This window comes from Pundamilia nyererei, unplaced genomic scaffold (assembly GCF_000239375.1).
Source record: "Pundamilia nyererei isolate P.nyererei 1_Seehausen unplaced genomic scaffold, PunNye1.0 scaffold00012, whole genome shotgun sequence".
NCBI lineage: Eukaryota > Metazoa > Chordata > Actinopteri > Cichliformes > Cichlidae > Pundamilia > Pundamilia nyererei.
The window spans coordinates 5,844,903-5,869,352 of NW_005187413.1; the positions used below are offsets into that span (position 1 = coordinate 5,844,903).

Genomic DNA, 24,450 nt, shown 5'->3' on the forward strand with positions numbered 1-24,450 from the left:
AATAACCTAATAATTCCTTCACATTATTCCAATAAGCAGAGTTTTTGCTAGTCTTTTTTTGCAACAACAATAAATTCAAGTAAATAAGAACAGCTCGACGATCAGAAATGGTGTGCAGGCCTCAAAGTCACAGCTGTCACTGATAACATGTGAGATTTCTGTGGCAAAACTCTTGATGTGTAGTTTTACAACGAATGGTAACTGATGCCCCCTTACAGCCTCAGTACATAGACACCACTGAAATATTCTTTCTTAACAAGCAAAACTACTTAATATGGTCCCCAAACTGCTACATCTTAAAAAGTCACATTTGGGTACCTAGTACCTAATAGGGTGGCACAGCACTTTGCCAATAAATGTACAGTGAAAGCCTTGTACAACACAACACACGGGTATCGTTCTAAAGGCACAGACACTATCGTGATCATTATTGACAAGGTACCAGGACAGGTTGTATCCATATAATGTCATTAAACTGATTTTAAAATATTATTGGTTAAGAAAAAAGCTGCTTTCATCACAATGTTAATTAAGAACATCAAACGTGTTATTTAAAGTTTGTGCAAAACAGACTACATAATGACACGATAGCTTTTCCTTTTTTCTTACATTTTTTTTTTACAAAACAAAAATAACACTCTGAGTCATTTGTTTCATTTCCTGTTTTGAGTAGTGGCTGATAATGCTGTTTTTGTTTCATGGACATTTTATATAGACAACAGGCAGCTTGGTTGGTCAGTCAAGCGGTCAGTTAAAAATGCGTTTCCTTCTCTGAGATGGTGGATATTTTCCCATCGGCCTTAAGTTTTGCATCGTTGGCAGCGTAAGGACTCGTGGCAGCAAGTTTCCCTCTCATTTTCAGGTCTGGGCTGGGGGTGGTTAGCTTCTTTATTCTCTGCACAGAGCCAAAGACACAAAGAGGAAAGATAAGAGAATATATTTCAATCTCTGGAAGGTGACACAGTAACACAGCATCAGCACCACTTGGCCCTAAATGCAATACTGTACGTTTAAAACTGTTAAAATCATTTTATATATTCAAATGAGTGTAATATTTGTAAGCTATTTGTAAGAGATTTGGGGAGATGATCCTTCAGTTTGGTGAAGTTTCACTATTCTAGTAGGAAACAACCTAACTGTCTTATGTTTGTCTCTCTTTATTTTGCCTCCATGAGACCTCGAGTAAAGAATCATGACTTGTTGAAGAAGCATAAACTTTTGAACAGGATCATCATACATGCTCTAACCTGTGTATAGCTTTCTTATCTTTGATACACATATTTGTATGATTTCTATAATAATTATATATAGAAATCAGTATTATTATTATTATTATTATTATTATCAGTAAGTATTATATATACGGTATCTTATGACTTTCATATCTCTCTGCTGCAAGATTAGCTCTATATGAGGCTGGTAAATTTGATTTCAGTATTTCCATTTGCATGTGTACCATATGCATGTTTTACCTCAGAGAAGGTGCCAGGAGTCTTCCAAATCATCCAGATAATACCCAGAGGGATGCAGACCATTGAGGACATGGCCATGAACCAGCCAATACCATAGCCCCAGTCAGGGTAGACGTAAACATTGTTGTACTTCAGTGGTTTGTATTTAATCAAGAAAAACAAGAAAATTCCCTGTGGCAAAAACAAAATTCAGTTTGCAAATGTTTCAATTTAGAATATGACATAAAGAAACGGCTTTAATAAATAAATTAAAGTTGCAGTACTGTATCTTTGTGGATTGCTGTGCAAATGTATTATTCAAAGTTAGGAGTTTAAGAATATGAAAATCAACATTTCTGGTTGACACAGCACGGCAGCTACACAATACGAACTCATTATTTGCACATGTGATAAAAATATATGATGATCCATGTTGATTCAGTATAAAACTCCAGATCCATCCATATGTATCTTCAGAATTTTGTTTTTCGTTTTTTTTTAATTTATATTTTTTTTAACATGATACGCTGTTTGTGCTACTACAGCTCTTGAAATTATGCCACTCACAGCACAGATGCCCGGGGTCAGGATCATCCAGCACCATTTGATGAAGAAGACGGGTTTGTACCCAATCATGTCTTCAATATTAAGGTAGAATCTGTCACTACCTGAAAAAAAAGTATGATTCAGTGACAGTTTCTGTGTGTTTCATAAAAATAATGATGTGGTTAATCTTTAAAGACAGTTTGTGACTCTCTTAACAAGGTGGACGAAATCTAGTCTGAAACTTTCTATCAAGAAAGCCGAGATCAATTTGTTTTGCTTCATATCTGATTTATTGTGCTTATAATAGATCTGTCTTTGTAAGTTGTTGTCAGTTTGTCAGTTTAAATTAGACTTACAGTAACATAATTGTATTGACATCTAAACACAGGGGGGAAAAACATGTATATTGCTTATGTATATTTTATCAAATATACATGTATGCATAATATTTGAGTCAAGTAGACAGAAAACAACCTTATGTTTTATTTAAAAAAGCACAGAAAGCCACTGCTTTAGGATTACTTTTATTATTATGCATCAGTAAAACGATTGGTGCAAAATTAAGAGAATGCTGCATGTGTTTGAGACCAATCTCCAGCAGAGGGCAGAGAAGAAATATTATTGCAGAGTGTTAAAAACATGATGGCTTTTGCAGTGCTGCAATCTGTGGCAGTTGCCCAGCTGACAAAAGACAAATGACTGTAATCTCAAGCGACAAGAGGGGGAAGTGAAGTGAAAAACTGAAAACACTGCTTTGATATTTCAAGGTGTATAGGTCAAAACTCTTATCTTACCATACACCCAGCCGATGCATATGGACTCAAATATGGCTACGAACAGCAGACACATCCCGCTGGCAGCATACGCATCAAACAGCTGGAAGACGTACATCCCTCCCTGACAAGACAAGACAAGTGTCAGTTTCCTGTCAGACTCAGACTACATGTCAGACTCAGTTGAACAAAATCAAGTATAAAGTTAACGATGAGTGCATGATTATGGTTAATGGCAAGACCTCAGTAGCAAACAAAATAAACTTGCAAACATCCCACACTGGTATTTTCATAAGGACTTGTCCCAAAATTAAATAATTCTACACAACAATAAATATTTTATATTAGAGCCACTGACAGACACCAGCTATAATGCTTTTTTTCAAATCTGGTTTGAGTCTGACTGAAGGATGCATTTACAGTATATTTGGTGCATTGTAGTGTAGTGTGTCAGGGATGACTGCATGGAGCCTCCCGTTCATGCTCTGATGGCCAAACTTGCACTGAGTCAATTGTTTGTGAATTTGTGCTAAAAAGCTTTAAAGATGACCACTGGGCTTCATTGGTCACCATAGTTGTGTTCAGGTTCATTTTAGTTGCCAAAATGTGTTTGTTGGTTTCAATTTAGCCGTAACTGCTTAAACATGTTTAATTGCTGTTAAGATCATATTAGTTTCATTGTTTTGTTCTTTTTGTTTTAGGTTGGGTTTATTTTTACATTACAATGCACTGGAGTATTTGTCAGGGGTAAGATATAAGGTAATACACCACTGACCATTATGTAACACTAAAAATAAAACATTAAAACTAAAGAATTATTATTTCCTGCCTGGTTTTATGTTATTTCTTTTACTAAACAAAATCTTTTATATCTTTTTTGCCACTGATACGTTAAGTTTTTGGTCAATAAAAATAAGGACAAAAATTTGATATTTATGTTTTTGAACAGTGACACGTTTTTTGTAATTATGCCTCTGTAGACTAGCACAGTGGATTTAAATTAAATGATTTAGATGTGATTGAGACCTAGACTTTCACCTTGAGCATTTTATATATATCAACAATTCTTCACTACATCCATTAATCTTTTTCTTTTCATCCTGCCTTACAGCTCTTCTTAGTTTGTATTTCTCTCACATCTTCACATTTCATCTCAAAAGGTAGTCTTGCATTTTACCTTCCCCTGCACTCAAGACAAGTTATCAGCTCTTCCACTAAAAGCGTCATAAATAAAATCTCACATGAATCTTACAGAAGGTTACATCACAGCTTTACTGTGCTAGTAAAGCTAAGCTAAGAATCGTCTCAAAATATCTTAGTATTGCACCACACTCCCAGAAGAGCATTTAAACTGTGTTTAATCCTACTCTGAGACATTTTATTCAACATACTTTTTTGTCAGCTTTTGAATAAAGCTTCTTGAGTCTCATTATAGGTGGAAGTTGATTAAAAAGTGATAAAACTTATACATAGTGGTAATAGGAAGGAATAGGCAGTAAAAACAGAGGTCAATCAACTGAAAGCTCTAAGACAAAAGACTGAGAGAGAAAGTGCTATACTTCCATATTTTATCAAGTTTCATCCCCTGTGCCATCTCCATTATGGAACACTAAAGAATGGTACTGTACATTCATAGTGGAGATGGATGGAGTTCAGTGCAGACAGAAATGTGAAATGCTTTTAGTGGCTGAAAGAGGTTTTTGAAACAAATCTTCAGGTCTAAAAAGTACAGAAGGGCTGAAATTTAAGAACCTATCACAGGACACAACATTCATTTTTCCATACCTTCATAGTAGACATGAAAACATAACAGCCATAATTATTTAAATACATTTAATTGAAAGGGAAGGTGACGTGTAAATTCTAACGTCTTGGGATTCATTATAAAACCTTGCATAACCATTACAAACATTCAACACTGTCTTCACTTCTGCATCATAAAAACTATCCGCATAATTACCATGTATAATTATCAGCATTAGTTCAACATTTATTAACACATAGAGCACGAAACTTGCTTAATGCAAAGGAGTCTGACCATTCAAAGCAGTGGTAGGAAGCTTTGGATCTATGTGCACATGTTGCACTTGCACATGTTTCCCACGTTCACTGAAATGGCAGAAGAGGTGGAGAAAACCTCTTCCAGGTGCTCTTGAATGGGTCAGAGTTCCAAACTCCTTATAGAAAGGCCCCAGCCAGGATTTGAAGCAGTGCTAACCACTCCATCGCTCTGCCACCATATCACTATATCTGTATCAGATCTCATGTCTATGTCAAGGCACCATCTCTCAAAGCATCCTCTGACCTCTGTATGACCTATTTTCCTAATGTGCACCATATATAATCAGTCCTTGAGCTGTTTTTCTGTTACACTCTTTGGTGGTTCCCTCCATGATCCTTCAAACAATAGCAGTAATCCATCTCTGCACAATCTGCACAAACGTGGTGGGAACACAGATAGCTCTCACGACTGAATTAAGGTCTCCCTTGAGCTCTAACACGGCCGTCCCATGAAAAACACATAGACATAGCATGTACATTTTCCCAGTCTCAAGAGCCCCTCAGCATTTTCTTTGACTTGACTTACACTGGTGGCTCTGAAATTGATCTCGATAAATGCAGGTCAAACGTGACCCGTAACAGCAGTAGATTACTGCTGTCAAATGTCCATATGTATAGGTTTGTAATGGTTATCTAATGGTGTGTAAGGGTTATCAATAAAACAGATCAGGGCACAATTAAAAACAATTAAAATAACAGGAAAAGGTTTCTATTATCTACAGTGTATCTGATTGGATTTCATGTAAGGGATGGATGGATGGATGGATGGATGGATGGATGGATGGATGGATGGATGGATGGATGGATGGATGGATGGATGGATGGATGGATGGATGGGCAGGTGGGGGTAAATATTATACAGGCATTTAACATATGGGACATTTAACTGACAAGCTATAGCTATCTTACCTCCATACACATGATGAGTCCTATGAAAAACGAAACTATAGACATGCCTAGGATCAGTAGTTCTCTGCGATAGCCTCTCCGGAAGGTGTCTGGGTACATGTCCACCACAGCTGTCACCAAGCTCTCCACACATACAAACTTAGATACAAAAAATAAAACTGAAATTTACAGGATAGACACTTTGATGAGAAAAAAGACCATAAGGTCATTATATCATCATTATATTATACATCAACATAAACTGAAAACTCTTTGAGCAGGATGTTCCTCTCAGTATATGCATCTGTGGTGGTAAACCAGAAATGTTTATACCTGGAAGTAACACTGGAACCAAAAAGTTGCACAGAGGGGGAAAAAAATTGCCAGATCACGTTTTTGCTCACAATTAAGATTTGCCAACGTTTCATTGACATATTGTGCAAGTGCTAACATTTTACCTTCGTTTATTCAACTTTGGAAATACATGTTTCCTGCCAGAAACCTTCTGCGACCCAAATGTAACCAAAAACTTTAAAACAAAAAATTTAAACAACAATATAAAACTGAAATCAATAGAGCATGTAATCCATGTCATGCATATATGATTTCTTCACAAATATTAAAAATTTGTAGAGGCACATAGAACTCTAATTGTATGTGGCAAGGATACAAATTGAGACTGTTGAACTGAACGCGTTCCCTCAAGGAAATAAGCTTCATGTGTTGTCTGCCAAGCCGTAGGTCTCAGCAAACCTTCAACTTTGTCACAAGCTTAAGAGTCAGCATTCCCAGGATATATTCACAACAGCAGTACTCACCTGACTGTCCAGGCCAAGGAAGATTAGCATCATAAAGAACAGACAAGCCCAGAGTGGAGACAGAGGCATCATAGTAACAGCTTTGGGATATGCAATGAATGCAAGACCAGGACCTGAATGAAAATATAAGAATACAGATTCTCAATTACAGGACTGCTGGCAGTGTATCTGATAGAACAAGTACAAAATTCTAACAGCAAAACAAAGACTGCTTGGTCTACAAAGAATAAATTAAACTTCACTTTTTAGGATTCTGCAAAATTATATAGTTCTCAAAAATCCTCAAAAATGAGACCTAATGGTAGCATGCATTATGTGAACTGGGCTGATTCTTGTTGTTATTGTTGTTACAAATCAGACACTGCTTTGATTTTAGTCTTGCATCTAGCTGACGCAGAGCAGCCATTGTAGAAAGGTGATCCTGCTTGTAGCGGTTATTTAAAGCTTTGGTCTTTTTCTTATCCTCAGCCAGTATTTTTTGTCATTGGGAAAATATTATAGAGGTCACAGAGATCACTCAGCAAACCACATGTAAGTTTGGAACTGGCCAAGTCTTGTTTGGGTTCAAGGAAGTGACTTAAACTCAGCCGTCAGAAGCCTTCTGCAGAGAACATTTCAGGATGCCAGACAGTCTAGTCAAAATTAAAGTGAATTTAGGACGAGCATCCGACTTTCCTTAAGTGGCCTCAAGAGGTCTCCTGCAGATACCACTTCACAAGTTCATAGAGACTTCCTTTCCAATCAGATGAGGAGAACCCAACAGTGCCAAATGTTGCCAAAGTTGACATGACATTTTTGAATATGCATAAATAAATGAAATTTAAAATGTGTTTCATATTTTCTCCCAATGGATTATTTGAAGCGCTTTGTGTAAAATGTCACATTATCTTTTTTAAATTCAATCTACAACACAAAGTTTGCAGGTGACTAATCTTGGGATTATCTGATCCACTGTGAGGCTAACTGCTTGAACAGAAGAGCTGGCATGCTATTGCTTTATTTAGCACCCACATTTGGTGACTGTCCCAGAGAAATACATTATCTGAAGCATTATGCCCTGTCCTTACTGTGCTCTAACAAACATTTTAAATTTCTCGCTCTGTCTCTTTCACTAAATCTTTCATACTGACTTGAATAAATCATAATGCGGTGATCTAAGAGCCTAGGTAAAGAGTGTGCGGTTATATAACTGCGAGTGTTTACTCATTTTAGCACAATATGATGGATGAGAGCACAAATGCTCAGGTTTTGTTTCTGTTTTTTTAATCTGCAGTAGCTGCTGTAGATTGAGCACATGATTTCATTACGGTTTTGAAAGTTGGTACTTGGTTTTAATCAATTTTAAATCATGCTTTTTATTTGTTTTTGTTTCTAATGTCTCTGTAAAGCACTTTGAATCACCTTGTTGTTGAATTGTGCTATACAAATAAATTTGCCTTGCCTTGCCTTACTTTTCAGAAACATGTCATTATATTGTGTGTTGTTCTCTCACCAGATTCTGCAACAGCTTCGATGGGAACATTTTGTTCGTAGGCCATAAATCCCAGCACAGAGAAGATGGCAAAACCTGCCACAAAGCTGGTGCCGCTGTTCAGACAACACAGCATGATGCAATCCCTGAGTACCAAGACAGAAAGAGAGTTAGAGATCACACTTATTGGATGAGTTGTTATTGCAGCTGACACTAGAAGCAGCACAGACAGAACAGAAAACAAGTTGCGTAATAAAGACATACTAAAATGATACATAATTTACTAATGCATAAATTCTTACCATTCGCCGCTTACCCATGGGGCTTTCTTCTTATATATTAACCATTTTGGAAAATCAAGATGGAGGTACATTTCAGTGCTGTTTGTGTGTGTTTTTTCTGTCAGCATCTCCAATATGAAATCAAGAGACTTGCTAGAAAAGTGTAGAATAGCTAAAGACTGCATGAAACTCCCAATATTTGGGATGACCACCTTTACTCTTCAACACAGATACCTCTGTTAGTCAAGCCTTCTTGTAATTTCTTTAAGTAGGCTTCAGGAAACAGTTCCTCAGGCTTCTTGAAGGACATTTGGTGTCAGCTGCCTTCAGTAATGTTGAGGTCTGGGCTCAGGGGAGGCCAAGCCATGACTGGTGATGTAATTCTATCTATGTATGCTTTTCCTGTGTTGTATTTTCCAGATAGTATTGCATAATTGATTAACATCTGAGCTAGTTTGCTCCATTCATGCCATCAGTTCTGTGTCATGTCTCTGCTGGATTATCTCCTATTTCTGACGGGCACGACTGAAAAAGCAGCCAATGTCAAAAGAAAACAACTACCAGACCCTCAGACAGACTGCAAAATGATGGCTCAAAACCATTTAAAAAATGAAAAGAAAGTCTGGCTCCATGGAAGCAAACTATAAAGAAATGAGAGGTGGGATTTATCTACCACACTGACCTGTTGGCTTCAGCTGTACTAGGAAATATCTCAAAGAAAATTAAGCACTCTGGCATTTCTTTGAACAGAGTTTGGTCATGTAATAGAACTGCCACTGATTTTCAGACCAGTTTGCACGGAGCACAGTTGAGACAAAGTGATGTAACTTAACACGTGTGCAGTAGCAAAGGCCAAAGGGATATTGTCCACTTTATCCCTGTGTCTCACATCCTTCTTAATTTGTAATGTGTTTATAATCCTACTGCATGATAGTGGCTAATTGTTTTCTACTGTTAGTTTTATTTATAGACAGACATCCATCAACTGGAATTTACATTCTTACCTGTAGCAGTTATTGTTGTAGGCATTATAACTTCCCAGCGCAGTAAGACAGCCCAAACAGATGGCATAGGAGAAGAAGATTTGTGTTCCTGCATCCACCCATACCTAAGTACCAAAATATACAGTATGTGTAGAAACAGACAAGATCAAAGAACAAAACAACAGAAAGTGTTTCTAAAGTGTTGACAAAAATTATCCAAGTCAATAAACTCGGCTTTTCTAAGGACGCTCATTTGCCACTAAATATCCACAAACCAAACATCATCATCATCACCATCATCCTTTGTGATCCTTTCCAGTCTTTGTGATTTGTAAAAATTAATTTTAAAAAAAACAAATTAAATTGAATTGTGTATGCTTTCCCATTTAAATGAGATCACCATGATATACCTAGGGGTCATTTATCTTCTCTAATGAAACTTTACATCTCTTTTGTTGCCCTTCATTCACCTTTTTTTAATCCTTTGTAATGAAATTATGGCTCAGATCTAATAGAGTCTTTCCCTTCAGACAGACAGGGAAGCAGCATGAATTATGAATTAAAATCCTAAAAGTAGCTCTAAACTTTTTTCAGAGGCTCATTATTTAAATTAAGTTCAATACTTTATACAGTTTGGAGGGATTTGAGGTAGGGAGGGTAATAGAAGCTTAAATTAAGCAATGAATATTATTTAATCTCTCTAATTGAAACAGATCTTGACAGAATTTAAAACCTAAAAAAGACAAAGTGGCTAAAAAAAACCCCACCAGACCACTCATTTGGCATTAGAGCCAGATAACTACTGGTAAGTACCAGTTGTATGGTGGTGAGGTGGTTAGTCAGTCACTTTGGTTCAAGTAGGCAACATGTCAGCAACTATCTAACACAAAACAATCGGGACAATTTTGCAGACGTCCCAAAAGAGTGAACTCAATTAACCTTTGTGATCTGCTTAGATTTCCTCCAGCACCTGAAGCAATAACCAGCCTAAAAAAATCTCATAGAGGACAATGGATTCAGTAGCTTGTGCATGTTGAGGATTTTAATGAAATGCCTAGATGATTAATTTCCAAATAATGTGCTGTGGCACAATGCTGTGCAATGGGGCAATCATGTGTCTTTTTGTCTGTATCTGTACATGTTGTGCAAGAAATTGGCTAATGACACATGGACAAAAGGGTCCTTGGAAGAAACATAACTTAATACCTCAAACAATTATTGGATCTGAACCAGAGGATGCAAGGCCATTTGTTCAGCTGAGGTATGTCCTAGTGAAGAGGTCAGACTCTTAAAAAAACAAGCTGTCATGCTACATCTGGATGCAACAAAAGGCTGTCAACAATGGTTGCCAATATGTTTAAAAGAGTACTTTGGGACTTGTCTGAAGACACAGAGCCTATTCTATATATATATATATATGAATGCAAATGAACTTTGAACTTTTGGCTTGCCCTTTAATGTGCCTCGGGCAAAAGTTCTTATTTATCAAATATCAGCATGATAGGATGAAAATAGGGTGAAAACATCTTTGACAATTTAGTTTTTTTGTGCACAGGCTGAAATGATCCCTTAGTTCAAAGTTGACAGCCACTCTTACTTGATTCTGGATGAACCCACTCTTAATTAAACCTCCATGTTGTCCAACCCTGTTGTTTTTATAAGCACCAATACAAAGGCTCATTTATGTTACCTGGCAAGCTTAGTAGAAACTGAGAGCTTGATCATTGACCATCATCACCTCAGAAAGTCTAGGAAATTTGCATACAGTACCCAAAGTATGTTTCTTGCAAAGTAGCCAGTATTTCTCTTAACTACAGTTTTAGTTTCCCAAACTTACTGTAATGATAAACGTAAAACAATAATCTCACGTTTTCTGTCACCAACGTTTTTTGTCATTTAGGTAGGAGGGAGTTTTGGTCTTTAATCAAGTAAAAATCTGAGTAAATTCCAATGTGGAGAGCTTACTCTATTATTGACTTTGTATTCTGTGAAGAAAGAAAGTTTCCCTACTCTCAGTTATTTTAATAAGTTTAAGTCTTTCCATCTTTGGGCTGAAAGGCAACTTTCTTGGGGCAATTTTAATGCAAAACAATAAACTTTGACAATGTTAATATATATCTGATGGGAAATACATCCAAAATAGTATTTGGTCATTGACTAAAGAGGATATTTACATATGTACAATTCATCAGTGAGAAAGCTTTAGTATGTGCATTATGAAACTAGTTTGTAGTGGAACACAGGACCCCAGAAACCCAAGGATAGCATGGGGTGCTAGCGAATTCAAACTTAATGCAGCATGGCTCTTTGAAAACTCTCTCACATCACCATTCAGCCACTAATCTCATTTCCCCACTGAGAAACAATTAACAAACGCAAGGTCTTCGCTCCCTCCTGGGAGTAACCACGGTAACTTCTGTGACCTCACAAACACAGGACTGTTCCTGTGGAAGAACAGGCCTTTCTCTCCTAATGTTCATTAATGTTCCCTTTAGTTCAACCTCGGCTGATGGCCGCACAGTGCAGGGAAACCTTGAAAGCCCAGGCTCAGAGAGAATCACTTGTTGATGTTGTGCCTAATTTGGCCGGCTCGTGTTTGGTTATGTTGAGACTGTGGCTCCAGGAAACTTGTCTACTGTGTGAAAGCTGGATGACATAGGCTGTTAGATAGTGCTCTTGTAATGTAAATGTACCACTCTTGGTGTGCTTTACATCTCCCTCTGCTTATGAATGATCTATAGATTTGAACTGAGGCATTAAGACATGAAATTAGCTTTTATGTGCCCCTCTACATCTGAGCCAGGCATTATTAAATGGAATTTCGTTCCAGAGTATTATCACAATCTATCACAACTGCATAAAGAATACAGACCTATAACAATTAGTTATTATTAGTTATTAGTTATCACTTATTTCAGTCCTTTATTTTACCAACATGCATATTGCTGCTGTTGTGCAATAACCTTTTTACCTTTTAATAATAACTAATTTGAACTATTAAATGATTAAAAAATGTTTCTCCAAAGCTGATATATAGTAAAAAAACAAAAAAAAAAAAAAACAAAACAAAAGCCTGTGGACTTTGGAGTGCAAACAAAGTACACCCTGATAACTTCCACAGGAATTAAGAGTTTGTGTAGCAGCCAGATGCTCCTAGTCAATTCCACTTGATTAACTGATCATCAGGAAGTGTAACCACCATTATAAAAGCAAAAATGTGGTCAGTCCTATTAACACAAAACCACAATTTTCCCAGGAGTGGACACCCTGAGATCAAACCGTGCAGTGCTCAGAGAAACTGTAAAATCTAAATCTGAGACTCTGGAGGAACTAGTGTGCTAATTGTGTAAGGTCATGACAGTGCAATTACAAAAAAAAATTAAAATAGGTATGACTTATTTGGAATGTTCGCCAGGAGAAAGCATTTTCTCTTTAAAAAGATCATGGCAACACAGCTGAGGTCATCAGTCATTAGGTTGACTATGAATTCATGTATTCCTCTCTATACCAAAGTATTCTACAGTCAAATATGTGTTCAACTGTTCAACAGCAACAGGAAAATGATCCTAAGCATTCCAGCAAAATCTACCTTAGAGCAGCTTTGAAAGTAAAGAATCAAGGTAGCTCAGCCAAAGCCCAGACTTCAGCTTGACTGCAATGCTGCGGTTGGACCTCAAGCGAGAACCTGTACAAATGGCCACAAACCGAATTGAAGCAACACTTTTGCAAGCTACTGAATCATCGGGTGTAGTTCGTTTTTCACAAGACTGCTTAGTTTTGTGAAAACTTTCATTTTCACAACTATATGCCTGACTAGAGCATAGCAGTCTTAGTGTATTCTTTACCTGTTTCTAACAACCATTCATCTCTTGGATAGCTCAGGATCCAAGAATGTGCAATGTGAAAATTATCTGTCATATTTTGGCTAAAGGTTTTTTACTTTTACGTCATCATTTTGTTTTTGCTACTGAAGGTCATCATTGAGTCAACAAGTTGGGTGACTGTTCACTAGCTACACCTAGTAGATCCTGTCATAAATCTCTACTTGCAACCTCACCCTAAATCCTGTGAGAGGAGCTAGGAAAAAACAGGGCAACAGCTGTACTGCCCCAAAAGTGCAAAAAGGAGGGGTGATGCATAGTGCAGAGTGGAGGGTGATTGGGGGAGACAATCACTAAAAGAAAGAAAAGAAGAGAAATGTGGAAGGCACAACAAAGTTCAGGGGTGTAAAAAGAGAGGGCAACACCCAGCCACACACACTTCACAAAGCTGGTTGAACAGAACAGAGCCCTCATTGTTCCCGAGGAAGCCAGTTTAACATTGGTGTCAGAAGTAATGTCCTCTGGCAAAAAACCAAAAGCTTTCTTTATTACTCTTCTTGCTCTTCCTGTGCTGTTGTATGTGTCTTTATTTATCTGTCCTCATCCCCTTAATCTGTCACAATTTATCTGTTTCACTGTTTCCTTTCTCTTATTTTAATCAGTTTACAAATGTAACTATCTTACTGTACCTTACTGTACAGCAGTTGGAGAGTATATCAAATAAATAAAAGAATCAAATCAGATAGTTTGCTTTTAGTACTATATAGTGAGCTTAATTGATCATGGGATACATCGGTACCCTCAAGATAATAATTATATGGAAAAACAACTTGTTAATTAATAAAAATAGGGTTTATACACTACATTACATCATCCAGTCCATCATTATGGCATTATATTGTATGTTCTTAACACCTTTTCTCGCCAACATGTTGTGTGAAACAGGTTGGTTTGTTGGTGTATAGTTACAGATTGAGGGAAACTTTAGTTTAATTACCAAGAAACAAACTTTCTTTGTTATCACATTCAAGACATCACACCCGGTGTCGCTATAAAGAGTGTAAAAAAGGTGTTTTGTCAGGATGGGAGTCTGACAAGAAGGAAAACATCATATTGACACATTTTGTTTCCTGAAATGCTGTAATGTGTTTCCAAATTGGGAAGTTGGAATAGCTCTGTTTACCTATAAGCATGAAGACATTATGTTTACATATCACAATCACACTGAAGCTGTGTACTATCTATCTATCTATCTATCTATCTATCTATCTATCTATCTATCTATCTATCTATCTATCTATCTATCTATCTATCTATCTATCTATCTATCTAAGAAACTCTATCTCAATTTGTGTTGTCATGACCACCATCCAGTGACATTTTCTAGCCCTCTGTTGCCAAGCGACTTGAACCGTCTGCCTTTTCCAGACAAGGTCAAGGAGTCTCCATTTATGTGTGCTTGATTGTGTCTGTATCTCTGTGAATTCATTGTATGTTAAAGCAACTCCCTCTATTAGCACCAAATACTGATCTTTTGACCATAGCCAAGTCTTTCGATCAGGTTTTCTGACCTGACCTTCAGTTAATCCGTCACCAGAGGAAGTGTCAGTTCAAATTATGCCACTGTCACTAAACCACTAGATTTAAATGCATATTTTTGCAATATTTAATCTAAACAGTTTTTGCTGCAGTTGTTTTGTGCAGAGTAAACAGAGTTTTTGAGGTAATATTGAGAACAACTAGTAATAGGTGTAAAACAAACTGCAAACACTCCTTATGTTTGCAGTAAAAACACTTCATATGCTTAGTCTGCATAGCCCTTTTTGCCGTCATTAATTTAGTGTCCTCAGGCTGTTATAACTAACCTGACTAAAACGACTCAGTGCAATCAGACTGATTCCATTGATCTGAATGTCATACTGCCTTGCCAAGGACACAATTATAGAATAAACTTGGGACAGTGATAAAATGATGTCACTCTGTCACTGGATTGGATCCAGAAAAGCAAGCAAAGATTACAAAAGAACCAGTATAAAACTTAAGCAGTAACACCTCTAGATGGCACAGTTATTAAAAACAACAACAGCTTCTGCTTTCCAAATTTAGATTTTTGCAGAGTCGCTAGTGAAAGACAGCCTACCTGAGGGTCAGAGAGTCGTGAAATGTCTGGGTAGAGGTAGAACTTGATACCATCGAATGCTCCGGGCAGCGTCACTCCCCTGATCAGCAGGATCAACAGCATGAAATAAGGAAAGGTAGCTGTCACATACACAACCTGTGGGTATGAACATAGGCATATGCAAGCATATGAGTACAGTGTTACTGTCCAAACAAAATGAATTTGATTATTACATAACATGAAATGAGGACAGTTAAAACAAAAAGTCTGCAAATGACATTCTGAATAATGCTGGCCTGTGACAAACATGGCTACTACTCAATGACTCATTGTTTTAGAAGTGCATCAGAAACTGAGATTGGGAGACAGTATTCTATGCAACAATAACACATCACTGCTCAGACCTAAAGGTGAGAGGACATGACAGCAATCTAAACAACAATACCTAGACAGGAAAAATTGTGGCAAAGTAAGTGAGGAAAATAATCTTTGGGATAAAAGAGCAATTTGTTTTTTCTTGGTGCACGCAAACATAAAGCAACAATGTGCTGCAATGTGAGTGCTACAACCAATTTTTAACGCTCACAAATTTGGCTTTAAAAAGCCATAAAATCTCATAAGGCTCAATGAACATATATGGAGTGAAGCCACAGAGCTGGTTCAGACACTGCGTCATACACACTAACACGTCCCACTTTCCTCAAGTCATATGCCAAACACCCTCTCTAGATTTGGCACTGTATTTAACCTGCAAATTTCCCATCTCTCCCTCTAAAGGATTCATGGTTGTATATCAAGGTGAAGACAACAGAATATAGGACAATGTGTCCTAAGCACAAAGGACTTGTGTGGAAAATATTAGACCGCTGTTTAATTACATAATAGCGCACTCAGTGTGAGGTCAATGAGAATCTGTGGCCACAAGTACACGTTTAACCGAACAACCAGTGAGCCGTCATGCTGCTATGCTTCTATAATATAGTATTTTGTATAAAATGCACGTTTTGTTTTCTTTCTTTCCAACACCACTTCATATTTAAAGAAGAAAGGGATGGGCGAAATCAGATCGTGCAATGCAAACTCTGTTTGCCAGCAACCAAGCTGCTCTCAGTGTCAAAAGACTCCAAAAGTAATTTCTTTTTAAAAAACTAACGTTAGCCTACTGCAACCACCTTGTTTCAGTTGTGGTAGCTACCTGGGTTATGTGCCACTTCAGTATCTTCGATGTACTATTGCTGTGTGATTTATTACCATTACTAAAGGCTACTCACCACCGAGCTAACATTGTTAGCTGGCGTCAGCTGAGGTTAGTTCATAGACTGCAGGCTGTTAGACTTGATGGATAGCATTAACAACTTGCTAGCGGCAAATAATCACGTGCAGTTCTGAAAGCAGTCTATGAACTAACCTCAGCTAACAATATTAGCTCAGTGGCGAGTAGTCTTCAGTAATAGTAATAAATCACACAGCAATAGTACATTCATGTAGTTGGGAAAAGCATGGCAATATATTAAGTAATTCAAAGTATTCAGAATACGTTACTCACATTGAGTAACTTAACAGAATGCATTACAAATTACATTTTGGGGGATGTATTCTGTAATCTGTAGTGGAATACATTTTAAAAGTAACATTCCCAACACTGTAAGTAGTATGCACGTCAGCACCTGAAGAGTGCTAACTTTCAGGTCAGTTCTTTTTATTATATAAAATAATTATGTAATGCAGTAAATCAATATTATTGAATTATGTGGGGGCAACACAAGTTCATCGTAACTGTGACAAAGTGTCTACACATTTGAAACAACCTGTCATACAAATTTGCCATTTAGATAGTGATTAATTGGGCAAACTTTACAAAACAAAACAAAAAAATCATTGTGACACATAAATTGAAGGTTTTTGGGAACGTTAAAGCTTCACAGCTTATCTAAGGTGTTTTTTTTGGGGGGGGAGGGGTTCTACAAGAAACTGCAGTTTTATTTAGTGCAAGAATACATTCATGTGGTAGCATCTTGCATACAGTAGCTAGCTAGCTTCTGCTAATGTTCAAACCTACACTCTTATATTATTGAACTATTCGGGTTTTGCAGAACTGTGCTAGACATCTCAAGACTCTTAGAAACTCACTGAACAAAGACTTTGGTCTCTTGGAAGGCAGAGGCGGGCAACATACATCCCCTGGCTTTTTGGCACTCAGTCAAAGTCCAATTGAGGAGAGAACAGGACAGAAGAGAGGCAGGCCAGGAGAGTGAAAAGAAAAGAAGGCTCCTCTGGCCCCATCTCTTAAACAGGAGAAGCCCACGGGAGTGATGCTGGCAGTGTGGGAAAATGTGCTTCTCTTGGACGCACGCGCAGAAGTGCATGAGCACGTGCACCAACGGACACACACTCGCAACTTTATTCATAGCCCATAAGTGGGTGCGCACATACTACAGAGGCAAAATGTAGAATTCACAGATACCGGCCTAAAAACCAACTTGTGTGTGTGTGTGGTTCTGGTACAGCAAAGTTCTGAATCAAACTTCAAAGAAGTTCATTTCATTTCTGTGTGGCCGAATGCAACTGTGACTCAGTCACTGTGAAACTGAAACCAGAATCAAAGCTTAAATACATGAAATCCTAACCAAGTGTCTGTTCGAACAGCAGCAGCATCCATGAAGCTTAATGAGGCTGACCACTTTAAGCTCTGCTAATCCTAGCGTGGCCCACAAGGAAAGTGTGGGAAAATGTGCCTCCTTCCCAGCGGATCACTCCTTTAATTTGTAAAATAAAACGATTACACATCCTGAACCTTCTCTCCCTCTTTCTCTCCATCTCTCTGGAGATGAAAAGGACAATATTCAATCTCTCCATGAACTTTTGATGCTCCGCATGCTCCTTCCCGCTCACCAAACATTTAAGCCACCACAAATTTACTGGTCAAACTTGCCCCTGCCTTGCCGTAAATCTAACAGGAGGGCTTAAATGTGAGAATGGCCGGCAAACAGGGCCAACAAAAGCAAACAGCTTAGCAGAGTCGGAACTGAATGGTCTGTGGAAAAAAAAGCGACCCTCTCTTGCGACGAGTGAGCTGTGGTTAATTTTGCATAGCAGAAGGGAGAGAGAGGCAGCGGAGGCGGAGGCTGAGGATATACTCTGCATGCTCCTCATGAATGCTCTCCTTTCCTCCAGTGAATGCAGGAATCAATCTTGGACGGGCTGCTAAAGCCCAGCCATGAAGAAGCATTCTCCCCTCTTACTTCACAGCCAAACAAAAGACACTTCATGGAGATATAGGCATCGTCCCCCTAGTTGTTTTTTCCCCAGTCATGTAGAATGTGAACCCATTAATTTTTCCTCACACACCTCTCCTCTTTTCTCTTGACTCTCTTTTTCCCTCTCTATTTCTCACTTTATCTCTCTACTCATTCTGGCTCACTGAATCTATGAGAAGGTTTTCAAGGGCTGCTGAGCACCCATAGCCAAGTCCTTACTGTCCTCCCCATGGCTGCCAGAGAAAACTCAAGGCAAGTGTGATTGGAGGAAAGGTAGAAGTAGGTGGTGTAGACACCTCTTTGTCTCGCATTTAATGGGGGGAATTCATTTGGCTTCCTGTGGGAGAGCTTTCTCTTAGGACCAGAAGGGAAAGTGTTTTATCTTGTGGCTGCTTCAGTGGGGCTGTTTAAAATTAAAACTGCCCCAACTTACAAACACTAGAGGTAGTATAAAAGCAGAGTAGCATCCAAACACATTACTACACACAGTATTACTATAAATCCTTCATATTTACAGTTTCAAATAGTGAGACGCACTATCAAATACAGACATTCACACACCAACACATTAAGGCACACATAGAACACTAAACATTTATCCCTTGTTCTCACCTTGCCAGTTGACTTGGGTCCCTTCCAGATGCAGAAGTAGCAGATGAACCAGGCCAGAGCCAGACACATGGCCAGCTCCCAGCGCATCCCTCCCATGTGCTCGATACCATCTGATATCTTGAGTACTCTGCGTCTGATTTGACCAAGAAAACACACAGTTACAGACTTGGAATTTGACTGAGTTCAAATTCTTGGGTGATACGAGCAGGAGTCTAAAAACTTCGCAGGGAAGACGGAGCAGCATCGGAGAAAAAAACAACGCCTCTGCAACCTCCCCGAGACCGATTCTGCCTTTAAAACTAAGCGAGCAAAAACAGCAGTGATTGCTGCTGTGGCTATGCCAAATTTCAGCTAATGCATCTCCAAACTCAACTACATGTAGCAAGTTTACCTTCACTGTCATGCTCAGTTTCAGATTGTTTGGGTAAATTTTGAATAGTTGCAACAATGCAGTGGATTTTTCTCTACTTAATCTACATTTCTGCTAAGAAAAAAAAATTAAATAAATATTTACAGTGGACTCTTGAAAATGTTAGGACAACATGGGAAATACTGCTTTACAAACTGCTGTCCTCTCTTTTTGAATATCACAGGCCTTGTATGTACAGATGCCCCTCTGATGGATCTGCTGGAAAACTAACATAGCAAACCAGTATAAAAGCTGTGAGCATTGGGGGAAATACATCATACATCAGCAAAGTGGGTGGCACTGTGTTGGCCTAACACTGTATGTACCACCAACTCTGAAGTAGAAGTTTTCATGAAGAAATTTTAAAGCAAGGCTAGAATTATATTGACTTAACTGTCAGTATAATTCTAGCCTTGCTGCTAGTCTGCCCTCAACTGCCTAACCATTGTGGGTACTCAGTTTGACACCACAGGTAGACTACAGCTACTCTAACTGGTAAATTCTATACAAGCATCACCATTTTCTCGTAGATCAGTGTTAGCAGTACATATTGCATGGCCCTTATAATGTTTATGTTAAAACTTATTGCGATATGCTAAACGGTGTGGGTGCAAGATGCAGAGCATGTTATCAGCAGTAATGACATCAGTGGTGGGGAATCAACAGTGTGTTTCCTGTTTGTTAAAACACAGCCAGGCAAAAGCATTGATAAAGGATGAGAAGCGGGAGCCGAAGCCACAGAACTACATGGTGCTGCCAAATCTTTGCCACCGAGTTCAACCCTGGGGCTCTGACCAGCCATTGATCATGGTGACATGTTCTTGGTGGCCGGCCACAGGCTAGGTCCAACACAGCCCCACTGTCCCTCCTTGGTCACCCAAAAGGGCAAGATGTGGACACTAATGTGTGTAAATAAAGTTGTGTGGGGTCTCAGATTTGTTGAAATTGTTTAAATCGGTCAAGGGTGATTCATGCTGACGTGCTCTTGTTAGTGTGACACTCAGTATTTTTGGAGGCTAGTAGTTATGAAAGGTTCGGTATAGTTCAAACCAAAGCTAAGCACTCCAGGTATCCTTGAATAATACCGTACCGCTATGCATTTTTTTCTATTCAAAATTATTAGGAAGCACTAAAAACGTGTCAGTTTAGGAGTCCTTTCAAACTCTTCTTCTGTAATCTCAGCTTTGCATTTTAAACGATAGGGACCAATAACAGCATTTTTTTATCAGAACATTTTTTAAAGAAAATAAAATACAGTTTTTAGAGGCCTGAGGTTTGTTTATTCTGTACATACAGTACAAAGCAGTCCCTCTTGGCATACGCTGAACAAAGCCTGGTCAGATTCTATTTTTGCCAACAACATGGTGGTTGGCTATTTGGCCATGTCTTACTCCTGGGTTCGGTTTATGTTCCTGGCTCAGATCTGACATTTTCTATGACAGTTAAGTTGGTCGTCTCTCTCAATTTGAACCTAACCACAATCTAAATCTAACAGTTTTGATCAAAATATGCTGTTTTAAAAATATTCTTAAGTAGGTTGCCCGTTTGATTTGACCCAGCAGTGTAAACACAGCTACTGGCAGTGAGACAGGAAGTGTGGTCAGCATTACACACTGACAAGGCCTGATCTGTTGCCACACACATGGCTCTAGCTGGGAGACAGCTGGCCAACCAGGGCCTGCTGACACACAAATATGAAAAGGGCTGACTAATTTTCGGGCGTAAGGTTAGTGGGGGCAGCAAAAGAGTCTGGAGCTTGAAGCATATGGCAACATTAAGAATGGAGGGGAAGAGTGTTGCGTTGAAGATTGCCTGAACTGACAAAGGATGGTGTTAGAAGGCAAATGGTGATTCAGTTAAAATAATGAGGTTTTGCACTTGCAAGCAGATGTGAAAATATAGAAATAGAAGTGTACTCACTCCCAGAACTCAATGACTGGAGAAGATGCATTAGGGTTTGTGATGTTGGTGGCATTTTCTCCATAATAGTCAACACAGTATTCTGTAAATACACAATAGGTTATCATGTTGAAACCACCATGCAGGTGTATGTGTAGAGTTGGCTTTGCACATCAAACCTAGAAGGTAATTTCTGTTTTCTTTCCTCCGCACAGGTTTGCAGGCGTATTTGTTTTTCTAAGAATTTGCTCCACTGCTATTTCCTCCTACCTGTATTCCAGTAGTGCCCACAGCCAGCCCACGGCAGCTCAGTGGTGAAGCAGTTGAAGAGGTAGAAAATGGCCCAGGCGAGGATCACTACGTAGTATATGTTTAGATGAGCTTCAATCACCTGTGTTGCATAGCCAATGCCTGAAAAAGAAACGTGAGGCTGATAAAAGAAGGAAATTGGAAAGAAAATGCAGGTAATAGCAAGATTTATAAATGACTGCAACCTTCACTGCTCCAGTGGTTATAAGGCACTCATAAAACAGGCAACATTTATCAGCCAAACTAATGTGTCTTCCATCGGCTTTCCCATCAGTTGTTAAAGTCAAGCGCATACTAAACATATCAAGTGTGTGTTTTCTCACCCTCAAACAGTGGGCAGACTTTCCTCCAGCAGGTGATGCCTCCCTCACTGGTAAACTGACCCAAAGCGGTCTCCAAGAAAAACACGGGGATACCACAGCAGATGAAGAAGATGACATATGGAACAAAGAATGCACCTTGTAGACAAATAAAAACACACACAGTACATCAATATATGCGATCTATACAAGAGAGTAACATGTCTGGAAGAAAAGCAGATCAAAATTCCTGCATCAAATGCATCTATGAAAAAAAAGAGTAAAGGGCAAAACAACCAAATTCACATGAAAGCGCTCATTACTGTGTCACACTCAAACTGCAGGATGACATTTTTAGATCATGAGGCAAAGCCATACTGTGCAGTCTAATGGTGCCTAATGAGGTAACCTGCCTGTTATTGACAATATTCTGCATAATAGATGATATAATAAATTACTCAAACCACTTGCCTGTTTAATTTTCATAAAGTGAAAGTTCTAACTTTTCCTATGATGCAACAAAATAAATAGAATTCAAAAAATAACTTGTAGGTCTTTTATGCAGGAATTGGTTATGTAACTTGAAAAAATTAAAACATAGTCTCAATCTTTTTTTTCTTTTAGTCTGCCTTCGTGTAAGGCAGTTGCTTTTATCTCTATTTTTCAATATATAAATTTTATATTATATTTTTAAAGAGCAACTCTATTTCCATCCCACTACCCCTAAATAAAGGAAACTTTCTTGCCTCCTCCATTCTTGTAGCAGAGGTAAGGAAACCTCCAGACGTTGCCCAACCCAATGATTTCTCCAGCCACAGACAGGACGAATTCAATCTTGTTGTTCCACTGGCCCCTCTCATTGTATCCCCCACTGTCTAGGCTGGAGCTTGACCCTTCCGGGTCTCTGCCATCCTCTGGTTTTCCGTTTATAACAGGCCCGCTCTTCTCAGCTGTCATGACGCTCCAGCAGCCTGCTGAGACAGAAAAAAACACAAGCAGAAAGAAATGAAAAAAACAAAACAAAAACGACAAGAAAAGAAAGGTGACAACATAACCGGGACTTTAAACGAATTCAGCTCTTTTTTCCTCCATCTTTAATGGAACATCTGAATGAGTGTCCAGTTTGTGCAAAACCACGCCCATCTCCCAGCGCAGACTTGAATAATACGCGAAGGTTCCAACCAAGTGAAAGCTGTCCAGTTAATAATTGCGGTCAAAGGCACTTTGACCACCTGCAAATCTAGAAAAAAAACCCCAATAAATAAACATTAAAAAATGCTGAGTGTTAAAGCTATCGTCCTCTTCAGCAAAGAAAAAATAACGCATATAAACGTCACAATGACTCAAAATGAAGTTACTGGATAGCAGCACAGTAAGTTAAAAAAATGTAGAAAAAGAAGACAACAAACGTCTTAGTTAAAACATTCTGGCTCAAGTATGAAACTTTCTGAAAATAAAGTCGGAGTGGCTCTACTTACCAGTCTCCTATGGAACAATGTCTAACCTCCTTTTTGGCTCCCGCAATGATGCGCACTAACAATTGCCTTTACAGAGCGCGGGATGGTTAAGCCTGATCAGGGGGGTGAAAAGAGGCGAGAGGGGGCAAAAGAGGAAAAAGAAAAACAAATCTGGGTCCGCGTTGAGTGATGTGATTTTGTTAAGTCTCGCGTCTATATAAAGGAAGATCGCAGACGTGGCAGAGCAACGGCTGATCTTGCACCAGGCGATGGGTAACCTGCGACTGCGCTCCCACTCTCCGAGCGGTCTACTCTCAAGCGCCTCTACTTGGATAAAAGCCATTTGGTAACCAGTCTAGCGCTCACATCAGCGTTACCACGGCACAGGGAGCAGGGTGGCCATAAGGGGAGACTGGACAAGCACGAGAAAAAAGTTGGGGAGATGTAAGTTTAGGGATGCGGTTTATAGTTGAAAAATAACCGCACTTCCAATACTGTTTGTCGTGTGACTACTTTAACACACTGATAACACACGCATGTAAATCCATAAATGGGATCAGGGACGATCTGGGGCACGAACTGTGTGGATAATTGGTGGTCTACCTTCATGAATAAGTGAAAAAAAGCTTCCCTCAAAGATTAACAAGTGTTCGCGTTCTGCCAAATATCAGCAGATTTTTAATATTCTGGGTTGTGAGCCACTGCACGACAGAAAGTTTCTATTCAAACTTGGTTTTAAGGGAACGGTTAATAACAGTTAGTTAATAATACCCTATAATAATTAAGCAATAAGACAAACATACATTGCCAATCACTTTCAGAGAGCATCTACACACCTTTACATAATTAAAATATAGTTAAAGTTGGGGGTTTTTTTAAATTAAAGAACGTTTGATTGTCACCCTGTCTTGGTCATATATTTTAGATTGTCACGTAATACATAATTATTATTGCCCTTTATCACAAATTTTTGATAAAATTGGGTGTGTGTGTGTG

The 24,450-nt window shown here is 38.6% G+C and overlaps 1 protein-coding gene across 2 annotated transcripts; it reads right to left on the reverse strand.

The window, feature by feature from the left end:
* Positions 1-648: 648 nt before the first annotated feature.
* Positions 649-23,772, reverse strand: slc6a11b (solute carrier family 6 member 11b). Of its 2 annotated transcripts, none has more exons than XM_005724665.2 (15): positions 23,476-23,772; positions 22,744-22,968; positions 22,022-22,156; positions 21,660-21,800; positions 21,411-21,492; positions 19,082-19,214; positions 15,234-15,368; positions 9,294-9,397; positions 8,030-8,154; positions 6,538-6,650; positions 5,741-5,878; positions 2,792-2,894; positions 2,019-2,119; positions 1,473-1,643; positions 649-895 (listed from the first exon to the last, which is right to left on the reverse strand). In XM_005724665.2, exons 2-15 carry the CDS (start codon positions 22,952-22,954, stop codon positions 752-754), a joined length of 1,836 nt encoding a protein of 611 aa, XP_005724722.1. In that variant the 5' UTR covers positions 22,955-22,968; positions 23,476-23,772; the 3' UTR covers positions 649-751. The 2 variants fall into 2 exon arrangements, with proteins under 2 accessions (XP_005724722.1, XP_005724721.1); XM_005724664.2 differs by having other exon boundaries at positions 22,744-22,971.
* Positions 23,773-24,450: the final 678 nt, after the last annotated feature.